At 48.9% G+C, this 22,434-nt stretch overlaps 1 protein-coding gene across 1 annotated transcript in view; it reads right to left on the bottom strand.

The window, feature by feature from the left end:
- LOC142259445 (sulfotransferase 1 family member D1-like) overlaps nt 1–22,434 on the bottom strand; it is a 39,115-nt gene that overhangs the window by 4,460 nt on the left and 12,221 nt on the right. The window contains exons 3-5 of the mRNA XM_075331862.1: nt 11,499–11,596; nt 11,298–11,424; nt 261–355 (exon numbers count right to left, since the gene is read on the bottom strand). Of these exons, the coding sequence (XP_075187977.1) occupies nt 261–355; nt 11,298–11,424; nt 11,499–11,596 (320 nt within the window). The remainder of the gene's footprint in view (nt 1–260; nt 356–11,297; nt 11,425–11,498; nt 11,597–22,434) is intronic.

The raw sequence follows: 22,434 nt of genomic DNA, 5'->3' as shown, positions 1-22,434 counted from the left end.
TGTGGATCCAGGCAGGCGTTACACTAGTTTTAGCAAAGTTTCCAGACCAAAGTAATTTTATATTCAACTTGATCTATCAAAAAGAGACAAAAACAGTAACTAAAAGGATAAAAATGCACAAAAAAACCAGCTAAAAATGCAAACCGCACATGCGCTATTTAGTGGCGGGATTGTGCAGCCTCACGAACGCCCCATGGTGGGAGGGCAGACATTGCTCGAAGTGATGGAAAGTCAATGACTTACTGCTGCTATCTGCTTACCTTCTTTATATCCTCGAAAAAAATGTATAAGACATTGAGCTTTTCCTTCTGCTCCCAGAAACCTCTGACGTGATCGTACCAGGAGCCCCAGCCAACTGCGGAAGAGAGAAGAGTCAGAGCAGGAGTGCGGACTCTGGGGGCCCCAACCTCTGGGGGCCCGATCTCTAGGGGAGTCCTCTACGAAATGTCAGCACTCCTAACTGATGAGCGAGAACCACGCTCGGACGGGCGCGACGCCAGACCCCAAGTACAATGCAAGTCACTAGGGCATCTAGCAGCTTTCTGGAAGCTTCTCCCATTGACGTCCACTATCCTGGAGTGGAGCCCGTCGGAGCGTGGCACTGCTCGCACATCACTACACGTAATGTCATCGTCACTAATAACAATGGTCACCACAGATGACCAGTTCAATGTCAAGCAAACTTGTGTCACATTTTCAGGAATTAGGTGAACCCAGCTCTCAACCAATTTGCCATTCACTTTGTGAATTTTCCAAAATTCCTGCCACCGTTTGCAGATTGCGCAGAAGCCTGACATGACCTTGGGGCATAGCGTGGTACAGCGCAGCCGATTAGGAGCCACCATCATAACCTGCGCCCTGTCCTACATAGGAATTTGCACTGCTCATAGTAAATAATCATGGAAGCAATGGCGTATTTCATATACCGTGACAAGACATTTCTTTAGGGAACAATCAAATACAAAAAGTGCATTTTCCTTCCCACCACAAGATCGTTCTCAAGGAGGATGGTAGGGTGAGTCTTGCTGGTATTGATGGCCGACTGCTTCTCCAGGTGAGCGCTGATGGAGAGCTGCAGTTCCTGGTTGCTTTGTACCAGGTCGTCCACCATTTGGGTCTGTAGTCGAATTCTTAGAGCTGAGGTCACGGCCCGTGGAGCATTCTCTGAGCTGAGGTCACGGCACGTGGAGCATTCTCCGACCTAGAGTCACGGCACATGGAGCATTTTTTGAGCTGAGATCATGGCACGTGGAGCATTCTCTGAGTTGAGGTCACGGCACGTGGAGCATTCTCCGAGATGAGGTTACGGCACGTGGAGCATTCTCCGAGCTGAGGTCACGGCACGTGGAGCATTCTCTGAGATGAGGTTACGGCACGTGGAGCATTCTCCGAGCTGAGGTCACGGCACGTGGAGCATTCTCCGAGCTAGAGTCACGGCACGTGGAGCATTCTCCGAGCTAGAGTCACGGCACGTGGAGCATTCTCCGAGCTAGAGTCACGGCACGTGGAGCATTCTCCGAGCTAGAGTCACGGCACGTGGAGCATTCTCCGAGCTAGAGTCACGGCACGTGGAGCATTCTCCGAGCTAGAGTCACGGCACGTGGAGCATTCTCCGAGCTAGAGTCACGGCACGTGGAGCATTCTCCGAGCTAGAGTCACGGCACGTGGAGCATTCTCCGAGCTAGAGTCACGGCACGTGGAGCATTCTCCGAGCTGAGGTCACGGCACGTGGAGCATTCTCCGAGCTAGAGTCACGGCACGTGGAGCATTCTTCGAGCTAGAGTCACGGCACGTGGAGCATTCTTCGAGCTAGGGTCACGGCACGTGGAGCATTCTTCGAGCTAGGGTCACGGCACGTGGAGCATTCTCCGAGCTGAGGTCACGGCACGTGGAGCATTCTCCGAGCTGAGGTCACGGCACGTGGAGCATTCTCCGAGCTGAGGTCACGGCACGTTAAGCATTCTCCGAGCTGAGGTCACGGCACGTGGATCAATCTTCAAGCTGAGGTCGCAGCACATGGCAGCGGCCCAGAGCTTTCATGCGCTGTCCATGCCTTCACCAGCAGCAATTGTGGCATCACCAGCTTTGGAGCTGACCACAGTAGAAGCAGATCTGCCCGGGAAGATTTAGCGATATTATGGCGAATGTTGGCTTTGCATTTTAGAAACATAACCCTGAGAAGTCCGCACCACCCTATAAAATAAGTGCAAACATAACCCTGAGGGGGTTGGCACTACCCTATACAATCGAAGCAATGGAATCTGTAACAAAGTAATCAATCATTTAAAGTACGACCGATCCCCAGAAATCCTATATACTGTATCCACAATAAAAGGTGGTACCCAATGGTGGGAAGTCACCGAGGATCAGGCAGAAATGCGAGCTGGGCACTTTATCTCTACTTGTAGTGGCCAACGGCGATCCCAGAGCTTCCAATACAACCAATGTACTAAGCTGCCAAACATACGGGGTCTCCGAGCTCCAAAAATTTCTTAAGAAACGTCAGATTCCTGAGTGGTTTTCAGTGATCCCTATTGTGCCGAGCGACGAGCACCAGCTCATGTGCTGCCTCCAGGGTTTCCCAGGTAATTCTGGACCACAAGGCTTACCATTCATTGCAGGAAAGTGTTGAGGGTTTGTAAGGGATGATATACAGGAGTGATGGCCAGCGTGGTCATTCGTGGTCATATGAAGGCCAGACGTTACCAACATGAGACGTTCTTCTGAAGACAGGAATAGATCCCTGGACGGGGCGCTGGGGGTATGGGGCATTTTTTCTCATTACTGAGGCATTTGACCCTTTGCCACATGGAGGCCTAATGGATAGATTAAGTCGGTAGGATTAGAAATCAAGGTTTGTAATTGGATCAAAAACTGTCTGCTAGACCGAATGCACCCAGAGAATTGTAGAAGCGGTGACAACGAGGTGCACGGCCTTCCTATTAATGACATAGAAATGGCACCATTAATCCCATCTTGTATGTATGTGTGTCACATTAGCTATATAGTATCATGCAGGCTATGGATGTTGTCCATGAGTTACAGGCTGACTCTCACAAACCGGGTACTGAGGTCTTCACTTGGAAGATTAGGTGTAATATGGATCAATGGGAAGTTGCACACATGGGCACGAATAATCCGGGGGCAGATTGTGTTCTAGGGAAAGTAACTAGGAGAGTCACTTATAGAGAAGGATCTGGATAGAATAACCTGCAGGTTGACCTTAAGAGCTGAGTCACAATGGAAACCGTCCTATGCCAAAAAACAAGTTATTGATTGAATTGTAAAGTTCACAATTGGAAAAAACAAACTGTGATAGTGGCGGCGGCAGCCTGCAAAATACGGAATCAAACTGACAGTGTCGCTGCCAAAAGTAACAGTGCACGGCTGTGACTGCGATAAATGATGTGCCATATATTCTATATCCCCTTCCAGAGGAGGCCAATTGTTACGTGCATTATGTAGTATGCTTGCACAGATGGCTGCTGTTGGGGGTGCTTGGAGTTTCTGTTTTTTTTTCTGAGAGATATCTGGAGGAAAACCTGTAGAATAACAGAAGATACGGCGCTTTCTGTGTGCAGTGGTTAAGATGAAGGCAGAGTGATCCTAATTCAATGCTCTCACATGGACACGGCAAAGCCGGTGTATATTGCGTATATTGATGCAGGGACACTCTCTCCTAGCAAAGACAACTACTCCAACTTACTGAATAGGAGACTTCCAGTGAGCTCTGACCAGAAAACCCCAGAAGAAAAAGAGATGGCAACTGCTCCGACTTACTGAATAGGAGACTTCCAGTGGGCTCCGACCAGAAAACCCCAGAAGAAAGAGATAGCAACTGCTCCGACTTACTGAATAGGAGACTTCCAGTGGGCTCCGACCAGGAAACCCCAGAAGAAAAAGAGATGGCAACTGCTCCGACTTACTGAATAGGAGACTTCCAGTGAACTCCGACCAGAAAACCCCAGAAGAAAAAGATGGCAACTGCTCCCACTTACTGAATAGGAGACTTCCAGTGGGCTCTGACCAAAAAAAACCCAGAAGAAAGAGATGGCAACTGCTCCGACTTACTGAATAGGAGACTTCCAGTGAACTCCGACCAGAAAACCCCAGAAGAAAGAGATGGCAACTGCTCCGACTTACTGAATAGGAGACTTCCAGTGGGCTCCGACCAGAAAACCCCAGAAGAAAGAGATGGCAACTGCTCCGACTTACTGAATAGGAGACTTCCAGTGGGCTCCGACCAGAAAACCCCAGAAGAAAAAGATGGCAACTTCTCTGACTTACTGAATAAGAGACTTCCAGTGGGCTCCGACCAGAAAACTCCAGAACAAAAAGATGGCAACTTCTCTGACTTACTGAATAGGAGACTTCCAGTGGGCTCCGACCAGAAAACCCCAGAAGAAAGAGAGGTGGTGACTGCTCTGACTTACTGAATAGGAGACTTCCAGTGAGCTCCGAGCAGAAAACCCCAGAAGAAAAAGATGGCAACTGCTCCGACTTACTGAATAGGAGACTTCCAGTGAGCTCCGACCAGAAAACCCGAGAAGAAGAGAGACTGTGACTGCTCCGACTTACTGAATAGTAGTCTTCTAGTGGGCTCCGACCAGAAAACCCGAGAAGAAAAAGATGGCAACTGCTCAGACTTACTGAATAGGAGACTTCCAGTGGGCTCCGACCAGGAAACCCCAGAAGAAAAAGAGATGGCAACTGCTCCGACTTACTGAATAGGAGACTTCCAGTGAACTCCGACCAGAAAACCCCAGAAGAAAAAGATGGCAACTGCTCCCACTTACTGAATAGGAGACTTCCAGTGGGCTCTGACCAAAAAAAACCCAGAAGAAAGAGATGGCAACTGCTCCGACTTACTGAATAGGAGACTTCCAGTGAACTCCGACCAGAAAACCCCAGAAGAAAGAGATGGCAACTGCTCCGACTTACTGAATAGGAGACTTCCAGTGGGCTCCGACCAGAAAACCCCAGAAGAAAGAGATGGCAACTGCTCCGACTTACTGAATAGGAGACTTCCAGTGGGCTCCGACCAGAAAACCCCAGAAGAAAGAGATGGCAACTGCTCCGACTTACTGAATAGGAGACTTCCAGTGGGCTCCGACCAGAAAACCCCAGAAGAAAAAGATGGCAACTTCTCTGACTTACTGAATAAGAGACTTCCAGTGGGCTCCGACCAGAAAACTCCAGAACAAAAAGATGGCAACTTCTCTGACTTACTGAATAGGAGACTTCCAGTGGGCTCCGACCAGAAAACCCCAGAAGAAAGAGAGGTGGTGACTGCTCTGACTTACTGAATAGGAGACTTCCAGTGAGCTCCGAGCAGAAAACCCCAGAAGAAAGAGAGGCGGTGACTGCTCCGACTTACTGAATAGGAGACTTCCAGTGAGCTCCGAGCAGAAAACCCCAGAAGAAAAAGATGGCAACTGCTCCGACTTACTGAATAGGAGACTTCCAGTGAGCTCCGACCAGAAAACCCGAGAAGAAGAGAGACTGTGACTGCTCCGACTTACTGAATAGTAGTCTTCTAGTGGGCTCCGACCAGAAAACCCGAGAAGAAAAAGATGGCAACTGCTCAGACTTACTGAATAGGAGACTTCCAGTGGGCTCCGACCAGAAAACCCCAGAAGAAAAAGAGATGGTGTGCGCCACTTGCAATGGTGCCCTGCTCTGGGCCACCATGAACACCGCCAGCTCATGTGCCCCCCCCAAACTTCCCAACTTTTCAAGAACAGAAAGAGGGACAAAGCATGCAACGCACGCAGTGCACTGTGGCAAATTTTAGCCACGCCCCTAGCTACACCCCAAACCACACCCATTTGGTAGTGAGGGATGTTCTGCAGATGCCCCAGACTGTTCATTCATGCATAGCAGCCAGAACATTCTCATATTTATATAAGCTCACTATATATGTTACTTTCTTTGTGTCTGTACGGCCGTGTTCACATGTTGCATAAATCCAGTGTTTTTTGTTTTCTGCTGCTGTCTGCACCAAATTACACAATAAAAATCTCCTGATTGTTGCATCTTTGCTGCATTTTTTTATGACTTTTCCCCATTATTTCTTGTGGTATTAGTGGAGATGTGAATCTGGGCTTTTTAGTGTTTTTATACAGAAAATTTTGGATTCTGCAGTATTTTTCTGACGTTTTTTTAAGCTCTACATAGAAACCTCTAGAGGAAAAAAAAAAGTGCCAAACCCGCAGATTTTAGCGGCGTCTTTATAAGGGTGGTCTACCCATATTTTTTATTGTCTAGTTCTATATTATATTGAGAAACTGTTTCTCTCAAATACCTTGTGTTGGCAATAGTGCCTGTGAGAGGCGCTATTGCAAAACACTGTTCCCCGCTCTGGTGACGTCACGTCAAGTTCCGCACACGTCACATCCCTGTGGCCGGCTGCAATCTTCCTGACTCACTGGGCTGTGGGCAGTGTTTCACCGCTCGTCACAGCACAGCGCGTCTCCTGCTTGCAGCGTTCTGCTGTGAGGGAGCAGGGAGCAGATGGGCTGTGATGAGCGGGGAAACACCACTCACAGCTCAGTGAGTCAGGAAGACTGCAGACAGCCGCACGGATGTGATGTCACCAGAGCGGGGAACAGCGGTCTGCAATAGCGCCTCTCACAGGCACTATTGCCAACACAAGGTATTTGAGAGAAACATTGTTTCTCAATATAATATCGAACTAGACAATAAAAAATATGGGTGAACCACCCCTTTAAATCACATTCACTTTGCTTGGATAATTTAAACACTGCAGAATTTATGTGCAAAAAAAGCATCAGAAAAACCCGGCCTCAGCGATACATTTTTATTACATTTTTTATGGGTTTTAATAGAAACAAAATAATCAATTGCACAATTTTTTTTTTTTTTTTTTATTTATTTTTTTTTGCCATTTACTGATCCCCATTAATAATCTGATCGCTGTGTTGTTCGGGTCTTTACAATTACACAGACACCAAATATGTCCATGGTATTTGCTGATTTGTGCCCCCCCCCCTCCCCCCCGACACTGCAGCTCATGCACTTCTGTGGTCGCCCGCACGTCCCTGTGAGATGCTGCGCTTCCATCTTTGTTACATTTTTCTATCACTTTTGCTCTAGGATCGGCAGATAAGGCTACATTCACATTTGCGTTGTTTTAAATCCATCAGGTCCGTTGTTGCGACGCAACAACGGATCCGTCATTTTTTAGATGTCAACTAACGCAATGGATGTGTTATTTCACAAGATTCCATTCACATGAATCCTGTGAAAAAACTGATCCGTCACGTCCGTTACATCCGCTGCGTCCGTTTTTTGATGGATCCGTCGTGATCCATTTGTGTTTGGGACAGCCCAGTGAGTGTGCCAAACATGGTGGGCATGCTCAGTAGAGCATGACGGAATCCAGCACCATAGACAGCCATTATAGCTCTTGACGGATGGCGACGGAATCCTGCGGAGTGCGCTTTTTTTGCCCCTCCAAAAAACTTTATATTCTGCGTTCATACCGCCCGACAGTCAGTCATTCCACGACTGATACGCCGCGCGGTGGATGCAACGCAAGGCCATCAGTCACAATCCGTCGCTAATACAAGTCTATGGGGAAAAAACGGATTCCTGCAAAATATTTTCCAGGATACCGTAATTCCTCAAGGTGACGGATTGTGACTGACGCAAAACAACGCAAGTGTGAATGTATCCTAAGTGAACCTTTGTGACCTTCTTTTAGCCTTCACCTTCTCTTGTGTACAGACATTATTTTATTTCTTGGCTCTTCCTCAATAGTGCGCTATATATGTAATATATATGTATATATATAATTAATCTAATATATAAAGCTCAGTGTATGTATGTGTGTATGTATGTATGTATGTGTCCGCTAAAGGAATCCGCACCGTCACATTTCCAATCACGAAATTTTGCACAGACGCCTCGTGTGACTCAGGGAACGTCATAGACTATGTTTTGACGGGAAATTTTAACCCCGCGCTTCACAGTTACTCTCCAAAATTCTACGTCCATTAAACAGAATGGAGGTGGGAGCTACAGGCTATTAATAGCAACTGTCAGTGGTTGCTATAGGAACAAAATAAACTGTTAGTATAAGAAGCTTATGTGTGAGGTAATAAAATGTCGGTGGTGAGAGGGATAGAGACAGACGGGGATAGAGACAGACAGACACACAGATGGAGACAGACTGATACAAATCCAGACAGAGACATAGACACAGACAGACAGACAGACAAAGAAAGAGATCGAGAGACAGACAGACAGCGACACACAGACAGAGACTGGGAGAGAGACAGCTAGTGCAGCTAGTGTGTGTGTGTATATGTGTGTGTGTATATGTATATATATATATATATATATATATATATATATATATAATGTGTGTGTGTATATGTGTGTATATATATATATGTGTATATATATATATATATATATAAATGTGGTACCTCGCTTAATGAGTAACCCACTTAACGAGAATTTCGGGAATATATATATATTATATATATATATATATATAGTGTGTGCGGGTTCTGGAGCAGATCGGACGTGTCCCGGGAGTCTCGACCCAGGACTACGGTGGAGGGGGGGGGGGGGGTCTTTAATTCAATATGATGGCGTCACTAATTATGTTGTGTTTTATTTCTAATAAATATTTTTGTGTGTGTTTTTTTTTTTTTTTATTATCTGTACTAGAAATTCATGGTGGCCATGTCTAATATTGGCATGACACCATGAATTTCGGGCTTAGGGCCAGCTGATAATACACAGCTGGCCCTAACCCCAGCATTACCCAGCAAGCCACCCGGCTCCAGAGCTGCTGGAAGAGTTGGATACAGCGCCAGAAGATGGCGCTTTTATGAACGCGCCATTTTCTGGGGCGGCTGCGGACTGCAATTCGCAGCGGGGAGGGGGGGCACCCTGTACTGCGGATATCAGTCCCCAGCTGCCTAGTTGTGCCTGGCTGGGCACAAAATTGGTCATTTTTTGTATTTTTTTTTTTTATTCATGAAATAGCAACGCTGGTAATCAGGTGATCGGAGATCACCGTTGCTATAGTAACCCGCTCGTTAGCGTACTATGGCACATTCTCTGCTCACTCATTGACTGATTACACAGCACGGGAGCAAAAGCGTTCTTCCTCCCCCCGTGCTTTCTGACACACTAAGGCTATGTGCCCATGGGAGCTCGCACCTGCGGATATATCCGCAGGTATGGCAGCAGGTTTCCCGCAGCTGTGCGCCAGAATCCGCAGCTATTTTTAGCTGCGGTAGTACAGCGAAATAGCTGCGGTAAACCTACGAACATTCCTGCGGAAGTCCCGGCCCTATCTCCATAGTGGAGGCCAGGGTTTCCGCAGAAAAAATTGACATGCAATTACGTGCGGCTGCGGGACATCCGCAGCATGGACACAGCACTCCCCATGTCCCATAGGATAACATGGGGAGTGTCTGTGCATGCTGAAACCTGCGGATTTATCTGGAAAATCCAGAAAATCCACGGATTTTCCTCAGGTTTAATCTCTCGTGGGCATATAGCCTCAATCTGTCCCTAGCTCAGCAGCACCTCTCCTTACACCAGCTGAGCGTGGATCAAAGTGACGAGCACAGTGCCGTCAGATCTTATATAGATCTGATGACGCTGTGCAGCCAGCCAGTCACTGTAATGCTACAACCAACATGGCTGTGGCATTACAGTGTGTGGCAGCCAATCCCTGCAGGTGGGCTGACTCTGTAAATACCGCCCACATGCAGGGAGGGGGAGCCGAGCATGTGCCCGAGCATATTGGCGTTGCTCGCCGAGTATACCGAGCACTCAAATGCTTGGGCGAGCACTGAGTACCGGTGAGCATGCTCGCCCATTCCTATTCCTAAGTGTAATTGACCGGCCGCAGTGTGAACACGCTCCTAAACGTTGCATTCATACTTATGATCTAGCTCATTCTTTTGGTTTTGATCTTCTGCCATTAGTAAAATGGTGGCGGTAAATTTTGGGGATGTTTGAAAGTAAATTGTTCAAATTTACCAGATTCAGCGATTTCATAAAAATGTTAATAAAAAAAAAATGGCTTTGCATTTAGTCTCTTTGTTCATCTGTAATAGTCATCATTTTTAAGATTATAGTCCTCACACATAATCATTAATAACAAGTCACCCATCATTCATGTTATTCACCTGCCTCAAATAGATTTACTCATCTCAAGTCATCATCATTATATCCTCATCATCTCATCATTCATTCATAATGTGCCTCTTCTTCATCATTCATAATGCCCTCGTCATCATCTTCTTATCATTCATAATGCCCCTCTTCTTCATCCCATCAGTCATAATGTCCCTCTTCTTCATCATAATGTCCTTATCATTTCACCGGTCACACAGTAATGTGACGTTTCTAGTAGGGGACGGTTTTGGAGCAGACACGGGCAGTTGTCTCTGGATCAGCCTTGAGGTGCAGATAATCGGTTTTTGGCAGATCTATTTTCATTCTAATTGTCTGTCACCTCACATCTGGAGATCACAGTTGACCGCCATCACTGTCTTGTCCATCACCTCACATCTGGAGATCACAGTTGACTGCCATCACTGTCTTGTCCATCACCTCACATCTGGAGGAGATCACAGTTGACCGCCATCACTGTCTTGTCCATCACCTCACATCTGGAGGAGATCACAGTTGACCGCCATCACTGTCTTGTCCATCACCTCACATCTGGAGATCACAGTTGACTGCCATCACTGTCTGTCAGTCACCTCACATCTGGAGATCACAGTTGACCGCTATCACTGTCCGTCACCTCACATCTGGAGATCACAGTTGACAGCCATCACTGTCTGCCCGTCACCTCACATCTGGAGATCACAGTTGACCGCCATCACTGTCTTGTCTGTCACCTCACATCTGGAGATCACAGTTGACAGCCATCACTGTCTGTCCGACACCTCACATCTGGGGATCACAGTTGACCGCCATCACTGTCTGTCCGGCACCTCACATCTGGAGATCACAGTTGACAGCTATCACTGTCTTGTCCATCACCTCACATCTGGAGATCACAGTTGACCGCCATCACTGTCTGTCCGTCACCTCACATCTGGAGATCACAGTTGACAGCTATCACTGTCTTGTCCGTCACCTCACATCTGGAGATCACAGTTCACCGCCATCACTGTCTGTTCGTCACCTCACATCTGGAGATCACAGTTGACCGCCATCACTGTCTTGTCCGTCACCTCACATCTGGAGATCACAGTTGACAACCATCACTGTCTGTTGCCTCCTTTTTCTCTCACCATCTCCCTTCATAAATCTTTCCAGGTAATTTTCCCAAGAGTTGGGGTGAGGATGGAACTGCAGGATCTTGTCGAAATGGTAGTAGGAGGTGGCTGTGTCTCGGGGGTTGCGCGCCACATAAATCACCTAGACAGAAAATCATTGAAGACATTTCTGCTAAGTCTGACCAGTGACCTACAAAACACAGGAACATGCCAAACCTTGCAGTTGTGTTTCCAGAAAGATGGCGGAACAAGGTTCACGGGGAGGTGACTCTTCAGGATCCGAGGGGAGGGCATCACATTCACCTCATCTAATCCTGTAAGGAAGATAATATCAATTACTTCACCACATCATAAAAAAAATGCATCCAACTGAAATGGACATGTCTGTAAATCTAATTTCTTGATTTGTGTCTGCCCTATTAATCCCTATTGGGAGATCAAGATGAATTACAATATAGGATCAAAAGCACCAAGTAGCCTAGTCAACAATAACAAAGAAAAGATGAAATGTGTGAATGATTACAACAACACAAATGTTCAGATACGTATCCGTCCAATACAATTGCATCAGAGGGACACAACGGCCAATCGCCCTATACAGTTAGGTCCAGAAATCTTTGGACAGTGACACAATTTTGGCGAGTTGGGCTCTGCATGCCACCACATTGGATTTGAAATGAATTCTCTACAACAGAATTCAAGTGCAGATTGTAACGTTTAATTTGAAGGTTTGAACAAAAATATCTGATAGAAATTGTAGGAATTGTCACATTTCTTTACAAACACTCCACATTTTAGGAGGTAATTGGACAAATAAACCAAACCCAAACAAAATATTTTTATTTTCAATATTTTGTTGCGAATCCTTTGGAGGCAATCACTGCCTTAAGTCTGGAACCCATGGACATCACCAAACGCTGGGTTTCCTCCTTCTTAATGCTTTGCCAGGCCTTTACAGCCGCAGCCTTCAGGTCTTGCTTGTTTGTGGGTCTTTCTGTCTTAAGTCTGGATTTGAGCAAGTGAAATGCATGCTCAATTGGGTTAAGATCTGGTGATTGACTTGGCCATTGCAGAATGTTCCACTTTTTTGCACTCATGAACTCCTGGGTAGCTTTGGCTGTATGCTTGGGGTCATTGTCCATCTGTACTATGAAGCGCCGTCCGATCAACTTTGCGGCATTTGGCTGAATCTGGGCTGAAAGTATATCCCGGTAGACTTCAGAATTCATCCGGCTACTCTTGTCTGCTGTTATGTCATCAATAAACACAAGTGACCCAGTGCCATTGAAAGCCATGCATGCCCATGCCATCACGTTGCCTCCACCATGTTTTACAGAGGATGTGGTGTGCCTTGGATCATGTGCCGTTCCCTTTCTTCTCCAAACTTTTTTCTTCCCATCATTCTGGTACAGGTTGATCTTTGTCTCATCTGTCCATAGAATACTTTTCCAGAACTGAGCTGGCTTCATTAGGTGTTTTTCAGCAAATGTAACTCTGGCCTGTCTATTTTTGGAATTGATGAATGGTTTGCATCTAGATGTGAACCCTTTGTATTTACTTTCATGGAGTCTTCTCTTTACTGTTGACTTAGAGACAGATACACCTACTTCACTGAGAGTGTTCTGGACTTCAGTTGATGTTGTGAACGGGTTCTTCTTCACCAAAGAAAGTATGCGGCGATCATCCACCACTGTTGTCATCCGTGGACGCCCAGGCCTTTTTGAGTTCCCAAGCTCACCAGTCAATTCCTTTTTTCTCAGAATGTACCCGACTGTTGATTTTGCTACTCCAAGCATGTCTGCTATATTTTTTTCTTTTTTTTCAGCCTCAGGATGTTCTGCTTCACCTCAATTGAGAGTTCCTTAGACCGCATGTTGTCTGGTCATAGCAACAACTTCCAAATGCAAAACCACACACCTGTAATCAACCCCAGACCTTTTAACTACTTCATTGATTACAGGTTAACGAGGGAGACGCCTTCAGAGTTAATTGCAGCCCTTAGAGTCCCTTGTCCAATTACTTTTGGTCCCTTGAAAAAGAGGAGGCTATGCATTACAGAGCTATGATTCCTAAACCCTTTCTCCGATTTGGATGTGAAAACTCTCATATTGCAGCTGGGAGTGTGCACTTTCAGCCCATATTATATATATAATTGTATTTCTGAACATGTTTTTGTAAACAGCTAAAATAACAAAACTTGTATCACTGTCCAAATATTTCTGGCCCTCACTGTATATACTTGTAACTTAGTCCTACCAAAAATTGGAGGAAACCATCCAACGCGTTTCCCCCTATTTGTCTAGGGTTCTTCAGGAGTGAATAAACAGGACTAATGACTATACATCATACATAGCCATTCAATATATCGGATGTTAAAGACAAAAATATATACTATGTTAGGGCTCAAAAACAGAAATATTAACCCTCTGTATGATTGCAGGTAGGGCATCAGTAGAGCAACAGTGTTCCCATGAACAAGGATCAGTTTGTTTGGGGTCTCGCCATATTTGTGACTGCTGGCCTGATAGCATGGGACGTCCTCTCTACAGGGAATCTGCCTTACCCTAAATGTCTGTGTCTGTTGGTAATTTGGTTAATGTTGTACATGATGATGTGTTTCACTGTACAGGAGAACTCGGCCATGTCATGAGGTGATTGAGGTCCCCTCAAAGGAGTACAAATCAGTGCTAAGGGTGACGGGGACAGGCATAAGGACCATGAGGAACGTGGTCACATGCAGCTAGTCAGTGTCACTCTGGACTGTGACATGGCCAGTGGTAACCGATCCAGGATTAGCACTGCTAATGGGATATTACAGGAGAATATGAAAGTGTTATCTACAGCCTGTCGGGATGATGGGAAAGTGTTTTCTTCGGCGCTCCATTGGGAGACCCAGACGATTGGGTGTATAGCACTGCCTCCGGAGGCCACACAAAGCATTACACTAAAAAGTGTAAGGCCCCTCCCCTTCTGGCTATACACCCCCAGTGGGATCACTGGCTCACCAGTTTTCGGCTTTGTGCGAAGGAGGTCAGACATCCACGCATAGCTCCACTGTTTAGTCAGCAGTAGCTGCTGACTATATCGGATGGAAGAAAAGAGGGCCCATATGGGGCCCCCAGCATGCTCCCTTCTCACCTCGCTTGCGGTTTGTAAGGTTGAGGTACCTATTGCTGGTACGGAGGCTGGAGCCCACATGCTGTTTTCCTTCCCCATCCCCCTGAGGGGCTCTGAGGAAGTGGGATCTTACCGGCCCCAAAGCCCTGAGGCCGGGCTCCATCCACAGACCCATTGAACCTGCTGGATACGGAGCTGGGTACCGTTCAGGGACATGGCCCTGCACCATTCAGGTACTCTGTGTCCCCGTACACACAGGCACAGCACACTCCAGACTTGCTGGGTGTGCTAGTGCGCCGGGGACAGTAAAGGGTTACAGTCACTGCAGCCTAGCTGAGTGACTTTATGTATTGGGAACTACCGCGCCGGACGCTCCGGGAGCGGCGGCGCGGCTGGGACTTGTAGTGCGCCGGGGACTTAGCGCCGACCGCGCTTTTACGGCGGCGGCGCTTATAAATCCAGTCCCCGGCTTTTGCGGCCTAGCTCCGCTTCGTTCCCGCCCCCACCCTGTCAATCAGGGTAGGGGAGAGACGCTGTACAATCAGCAGCGCCGAGGGCTGGAGCCTTATTTACATGCTCCAGCCCTCTCACTGGACACTGTGGGACGCCGGTTTCCCGCTCTGACTTGGGGCACGCCCACGGCCCGCCCCTACTCACACGAGCTGGAGAAGGACGCCGGCAGCCATTACTGCAGTCCGAGCTGAGAGAACGGACTCTGGGCAACCAGGCACAGGACTAGGGCGACCACACACCCGCTTATAGGCGGGCGGTAAGCGGCACCTGAAGTGCTGACACTAAATACCGCAGTTGTCCATTTGTATTTTATGCTTACACTGCATAGGTCGCTATTTTTGGCTATATGCCCTCTTAGATGGCGACACATCAGCAGCAGGAAAGCAGGGGTGCTAAGGCACAGGCTTTCTATGCTGCTTGTATTGCACGTACTGAAGTGTTCATGTGTATTTATGCTTGTATGCTATACACTGCACTGTACGGTCGCTAGTCTTGGCTATATTCGCCATAGAATGGCTAGACTACAGCAGCAGAAAAGCAAGGGTGCTGAGGCACAGGTTTTTTTCTATGCTGCTTGTATTGCAGGTGTTGCAGTGTTCATTTGTACTTATGCTTGTATGCTATACATTGCACTGTATGGTCGCTATTCTGGGCTATATTCCCCTAGATGGCTAGTCTACAGCAGCAGAAAAGCAGGCTTTCTATGCTGCTTGTATTGCATGTGCTGCAGTGTTCATTTGTACTTTATGCTTGTATGCTATACATTGCACTGTACGGTCGCCATTCTTGGCTCTATACAAGATGGCTAGTCGGCAGCAGCATATAAGCAACACAGGCTTTCGATGCTGTTTTTACTGCATGTGATACTGTTCCACGGCACTGAACCCCACTGTGTGCAATGCTCCCCTGTAACACTTGGTCAGCCGGGGTCTCTACTTGACGTGGCCAAAGGAACCACCTCTCAACCCTGTCCAAGGACAGGGACGGAGTTGCAATGGGATAGAGACTTGCAGTCCGGACAGGCCATGGGCAATCTGGATCATTGCTCCCTGGCCACCCTCATTTGGAATAAAATCGGTGCTCCGGGGGGGTCCCAGGAAGACTCTCTGTATGATGAGGCAGACGTAGCTCATCAGGACTTTGATCCTGACACCGCTCTCACTCCGGATACACCGGATGGTGACGCCATAAGGAATGATCCTATAGCGTCCATCAATGGAAAGTTGGATCTTTTCTCCCTCAGCTCCCCCAGCGGAGGAGTCAGCTTCACAGCAGGAGAAGTCCCATTTCAGTAGCTCAAACGTATATTGAGTATTGTTCTGGCCACGCTGACTTCAGAGAAGCAGTCCAGGAACACCACGCTTCCCAGATAAGCGTTTTCTCCAAACGTATTAAGGATACACGTTATCCCTTTCCCCCTGACGTGGTCAAGCGTTGGACCCAGGGTCCAAAGGTGGATTCTCCAATCTCCAGGCTTGCGGCTAGAGCCACAGTTGCAGTGGAGATGGGACTTCACTTAAAGATGCCATTGACAGACAGATGGACTCTGGTTGAAATCTGTCTATGAGGCTATCGGCGTGTCGGTTGCTCCGGCATTCACAGCCGTATGGGCACCCTAAGCTTTTCAGCTGTTCTTGCGCAGCTGGTCTTGAGCACATGTACATATGTGCCGCAGGGGCGTCCGTAACCTCGCAATGTCTGCATTGCGACTTACCCTATTAATGCTGTCCTGGAAGGACAGTCGAGGTTTCGGTCCTTCCCAGGCTCGGGCAGGTCCCAATTGTCCTCGTCCAAAAGGGCTGAAAAGCCTCAGAGGGGCTCAGCTTCCGGCCGGGCTCAATCACGCCCAAGGAAGGCAGCCGGAGGAACCGCTACCAAGGCGGTCTCCTCATGACTCTCAGCTCTCTCATCTCTCCGCATCCGCGGTTGATGGCAGACTCGCTCGCCTTTGGCGACATTTAGCTGCCACAGGTCACAGACCGGTGGGTGAGGGACAGTGTGCCCACGTGCACAGGACAGAGTTCTGTTCTCGTCCTCCGACTCGATTCTTCAGAACGTCCCCACCTCCCCACCGAGCAGATGCTCTTCTGCAGGCAGAAGGAGTGGTAATCCCGGTTCCTCTTCAGGAACAAGACACGGTTTTCCTCCAATCTGGTTGTGGTGCCAAAAAAGGATGGCTCTTTCCGTTCCGTTCTGGACCTAAAACTGCTCAACAAGCACGTGGAGGCCAGGCGGTTCCGGATGATACCCTCCGCTCCGTCATTGCCTCAATGTCTCAAGGAAATTTCCTAGCATCAATAGACATCAAAGATGCTTATCTCCACGTGCCGATTGCTACAGAGCACCAATGTTTTTCTACGTTTCGTGATAGGAAACGACCATCTTCAGTTCGTAGCTCTGCCATTCGGGCTGGCGACAGCCCCACGGGTGTTCGCCAAGGTCATGACGGCAGTGGTAGCAGTCTTGCACTCACAGGGACACTCTGTGATCCCTTACTTGGACGATCTACTTGTCAAGGCACCCTCTCAAGAGGCATGCCAACTCAGCCTGAATGTTGCGCTGGAGACTCTCCAGACGTTCGGGTGGATCATCAACTTCTCAAAGTCAAACCTGTCACGACCCAATCACTAACGTATCTTGGCATGGAGTTTCATACCCTCTCAGCGATAGTGAAGCTTCCGCTGGACAAGCAGCGGTCACTACAGACTGGGGTGCAGACTCTCCTTCCAGGTCAGTCGCACTCCTTAAGACGCCTCATGCACTTCCTCGGGAAGATGGTGGCGGCAATGGAGGCGGTTCCGTTTGCGCAGTTTCATCTGCGTCCACTTCAATGGGACATTCTCCGCCAATGGGACGGGAAGTCAACATCCCTGAACAGGAAAGTATCCCTTTCACAGACGGCAAGGACTCTCTGCAATGGTGGCTTCTTCCCACCTCATTATCACAGGGAAGATCCTTCCTACCACCGTCTTGGGCGGTGGTCACGACAGACGCGAGTCTGTCAGGGTGGGGAGCAGTTTTTCTCCACCACAAGGCTCAGGGTACGTGGACTCAGCAGGAGTCCACCCTTCAGATCAATGTTCTCGTAATCAGAGCAGTGTATCTTGCCCTACTAGCCTTCCAGCAGTGGCTGGAAGGAAAGCAGATCCGAATTCAGTCGGACAACTCCACAGCGGTGGCATACATCAATCACCAAGGAGGGACACGCAGTCGGCAAGCCTTCCAGGAAGTCCGGCGGATTCTGATGTGGGTGGAAGCCACGGCCTCCACCATATCCGCAGTTCACATCCCCGGCGTAGAAAACTGGGAAGCAGACTTCCTCAGTCGCCAGGGCATGGACGCAGGGGAATGGTCCCTTCACCCGGACGTGTTTTCAGGAAATCTGTCGCCGCTGGGGAAGGCCGGACGTCGACCTAATGGCGTCCCGGCACAACAACAAGGTCCCAACCTTCATGGCACGGTCTCGCGATCAAAGAGCGCTGGCGGCAGACGCCCTAGTGCAAGATTGGTCGCAGTTCCGGCTCCCTTATGTGTTTCCACCTCTGGCACTCTTGCCCAGAGTGCTACGCAAGATCAGATCCGATTGCAGCCGCGTCATACTCGTCGCCCCAGACTGGCCGAGGAGGGCGTGGTATCCGGATCTGTGGCAGCTCACGGTCGGCCAACCGTGGGCACTACCAGACCGACCAGACTTACTGTCCCAAGGGCCGTTTTTCCATCGGAATTCTGCGGCCCTGAACCTGACTGTGTGGCCATTGAGTCCTGGATCCTAGCGTCTTCAGGATTATTCCACGGGGTCGTTGCCACCATGAGACAGGCTAGGAAGCCCACGTCCGCTAAGAACCACAGAACGTGGAGGATATTCTTATCCTGGTGCTCTGCTCAGGGAGTGTCTCCCTGGCCATTTGCATTGCCTACCTTTCTTTCTTTCCTGCAATCTGGGTTAGAAAAAGGTTTGGCGCTCGGCTCCCTTAAAGGTCAGGTATCGGCGCTATCCGTCTTTTTTCAGAGGCGTTTGGCACGCCTTCCTAAGGTGCGCACGTTCCTACAGGGGGTTTGCCATATCGTACCCCCGTACAAGCGGCCGTTAGATCCATGGGATCTGAACAGGGTACTAGTTGCCCTCCAGAAGCCGCCCTTCGAGCCTCTGAGGGAGGTTTCACTTTCTAGACTATCCCAGAAAGTGGCTTTTCTGGTAGCGATCACATCTCTTCGGAGAGTGTCTGAGCTGGCAGCGCTGTCATCCAAGACTCCCTTCCTGGTCTTCCACCAGGACAAGGTAGTGCTGCGCCCCATTCAGGAGTTTCTCCCGAAGGTGGTATCCTCTTTTCATCTTAATCAGGATATCCCTTTGCCTTCGTTTTGTCCTCATGCAGTTCATCGGTATGAGAAGGATTTACATTTGTTAGATCTGGTGAGAGCACTCAGAATCTACATTTCCCGCACGGCGCCCCTGCGCCGTTCGGATGCACTCTTTGTCCTTGTCGCTGGTAAGCGCAAAGGGTCGCAGGCTTCTAAGGCCGCCCTGGCTCGATGGATCAAAGAACCAATTCTTGAAGCCTACCGTTCTGCTGGGCTTCCGGTTCCATCAGGGCTGAAGGCCCATTCTACCAGAGCCGTGGGTGCGTCCTGGGCATTGCGACACCAGGCTACGGCTCAACAGGTGTGCCAGGCAGCTACCTGGTCGAGTCTGCACACTTTCACCAAACATTATCAGGTGCATACCTATGCTTCGGCGGACGCCAGCCTAGGTAGAAGAGTCCTGCAGGCGGCAGTTGCCTCCCCGTAGGGGAGGGCTGTTTTCGCAGCTCTAACATAAGGTATTTCTTTACCCACCCAGGGACAGCTTTTGGACGTCCCAATCGTCTGGGTCTCCCAATGGAGCGCCGAAGAAGAAGGGAATTTTGTTACTTACCGTAAATTCCTTTTCTTCTAGCTCCTATTGGGAGACCCAGCACCCGCCCTGTTGTCCTTCGGGATTTTTGGGTTTTTTCGGGTACACATGTTGTTCATGTTGAACGGTTTTTCAGTTCTCCGATGTTACTCGGAGTGAATTTGTTTAAACCAGTTATTGGCTTTCCTCCTTCTTGCTTTTGCACTAAAACTGGTGAGCCAGTGATCCCACTGGGGGTGTATAGCCAGAAGGGGAGGGGCCTTACACTTTTTAGTGTAATGCTTTGTGTGGCCTCCGGAGGCAGTAGCTATACACCCAATCGTCTGGGTCTCCCAATAGGAGCTAGAAGAAAAGGAATTTACGGTAAGTAACAAAATTCCCTTCGTTATCCCCCAGGGAGACAGCCTATATAGCTGCTGTCACCCGCAGTCAGAGTGCCCAGAACACAGGCGATGCGCTGCCTTCTGGACCCTCATCATCCAATGGGAATACAGGCTCCTGTGAGGTGGGAGCTGTTTAACGTCGCTTCTGGCTACATCTAGCCAGAAGTTTTAGGAGGCACTACACACAAATGTCCATCTAGAGGCGTTGATGTGTCGCGGGCCAAAGGGTGACTGACCACGTCAGGGAAGGCTACCCGAGGCGCTCGGATCCGGGATCGTGGCTGAAGCTCGAGTGGCAGCCGGATCCGGGGCTCGGGCGGCGGCCCGTCGCCCACAATAACCAAAAAGGGGTATTTACAGGGGTAGAGTTTGTCAGTGACGCCTCCCGTGGGTTGCGGTGAGGGTTGGTGACACCACTGCTGCCTTGGTATGGGACGCCCGGGGCTGATGGAGTGGGACAGCAAGGTGGAATCCCCTCTATGGTTAGGGGAGGTGTATTCTCGGGGTCCTAAGGATGGTGAGGGGTTGCAGGGAGCAGTCTTTAGGTATGGACTGGATGGTACCGGTGTACTCACTGTGGTAATAAATCACACAAAGTCCAGGTGGTAAACCAAGGCCGGATGCCGGGAGCCTCTGGAGGGGTGTGCTTGGTCCCACACACAGGCTGACAGGTCAGGGGCCCTTCCTCCTGCACTTGTAGATTCTTGTGTGGTGACATAACCCGCATAAAACGGAAGAAGTCCGTTCCCCGTGTTTTGTGTACGGTGGGAGCCGTTGCCCGCAAAATCTGACCCGTGAGATCTCTGTGGGCTCTGGCGGACACCCTAGCCCCCTCGTTGGGCTTCCGTTTCGCTCTCTGGGCTAATCATGGGACAAAGTCTGGAACCTTGTCCCCTGCTGGCTAATCGGTAAGGTGCTTGAAGTGGTCCTTGCCCTGGGGTCCCGGTACCCCGACTGTGCGCGGCCTCCAGACCGGATCCCCGCTGTCGGCACCGGCGGGCTACAACCCTGCCCCAGTCCACTTAAGGTCTCCCGCAACCGGATCTCCGTCGCCTGTGGCCCTGCTCTGCCGTCTGCCACCTAGTCAGTAGTCCGGTAGTCTAGGGGCTCTGACCCCTGACTCTGCTGTCACTCCACACTGCTCTTATATCCTCTTCCTGACACAGACTAGACTCATTCCCTCTCCTGCACCTCAGGACCCCTAGGTGGGCATTCCCATCCTCCTGGTCCCGCCCACTGGTGTGTCCCTATTGTCCTGGGGGGGGGTGACTAGGCTTTTGTGGCTGGTGTTACCTGTGTGTGGTGTTGTGTTGGTATGCCAAGGAGGATGGAGGCCTGCACCTGGTGGATTTGTGCAGTTTCTGTAACAACCTGGTTTTGCCAGGGCGTCACAGATGGACCTCGCGGAGAAGCCCAAGTGCAAGAAGGAAAGAGTATTGTGGGATCCAGAGAGGTTGTGCAGGGAGATGGGCTTGGGAGAAGATCTGTAAATCAGTCTCCTATGCCATCACTAAAAGGGGGAGGTGTCATACTGTGATAGTAAAAGAGGACCAGTCTATGAAAACATGGCTCATAATTTGGAAATGAAAGACATATCCAGCTTTGTACCATCTGACCCCTGTTCAGCTACAACCCCTTTGTGTGAGAGCTAACAGAACATAACCCTTGAATAATTTCATTAAAATAATCCTTTATTAGTTCATAAACATTATACCACCTATGCCTTACAAACACCATGTTAATACACACAATAACAATTATATGACCGATAAAAATCTGGTCAAGCCAATGAAACTCCTTGATAGGAGGAAGTGGGGGACTAACTGTTCCCTAAGGGGAGATCAATTCCTACCTATCAATGGAATTTAGCACCCTAGGGTTCAAGTGGTGCCCCCATTCCACGGCGGCCGTCCCTATACAATATCCCTAAACTCCCTGGTCTGATGAGAACAAGTTGGAACTAACTAGCGAAGTATATGCAAAATACCTTCCATCTTGAAACCAGCTCTTAAATAAAGCAAGAATAGCAATTGTTTACATCTCAAAATATCTTCAGGTGAGATCGCCGTGGATGAATATTCATAAACAAATATCAAACAATTTCTCCATTACTCAATGCATTTCCCCCACTTGTATATTGGGGTTCAGCAGGAGACTGGAGTAGGGCACAATCGCCTTAAAGCTTGTCTCCTTATTACATATATGTGGCCTGTGGCAAAGTCTTATCAGCTGGATGGATGAGATT

This window comes from Anomaloglossus baeobatrachus (assembly GCF_048569485.1).
Source record: "Anomaloglossus baeobatrachus isolate aAnoBae1 chromosome 9 unlocalized genomic scaffold, aAnoBae1.hap1 SUPER_9_unloc_1, whole genome shotgun sequence".
Classification (NCBI taxonomy): Eukaryota; Metazoa; Chordata; class Amphibia; order Anura; family Aromobatidae; genus Anomaloglossus; species Anomaloglossus baeobatrachus.
This window is presented reverse-complemented; position numbering and strand designations above follow the sequence as displayed.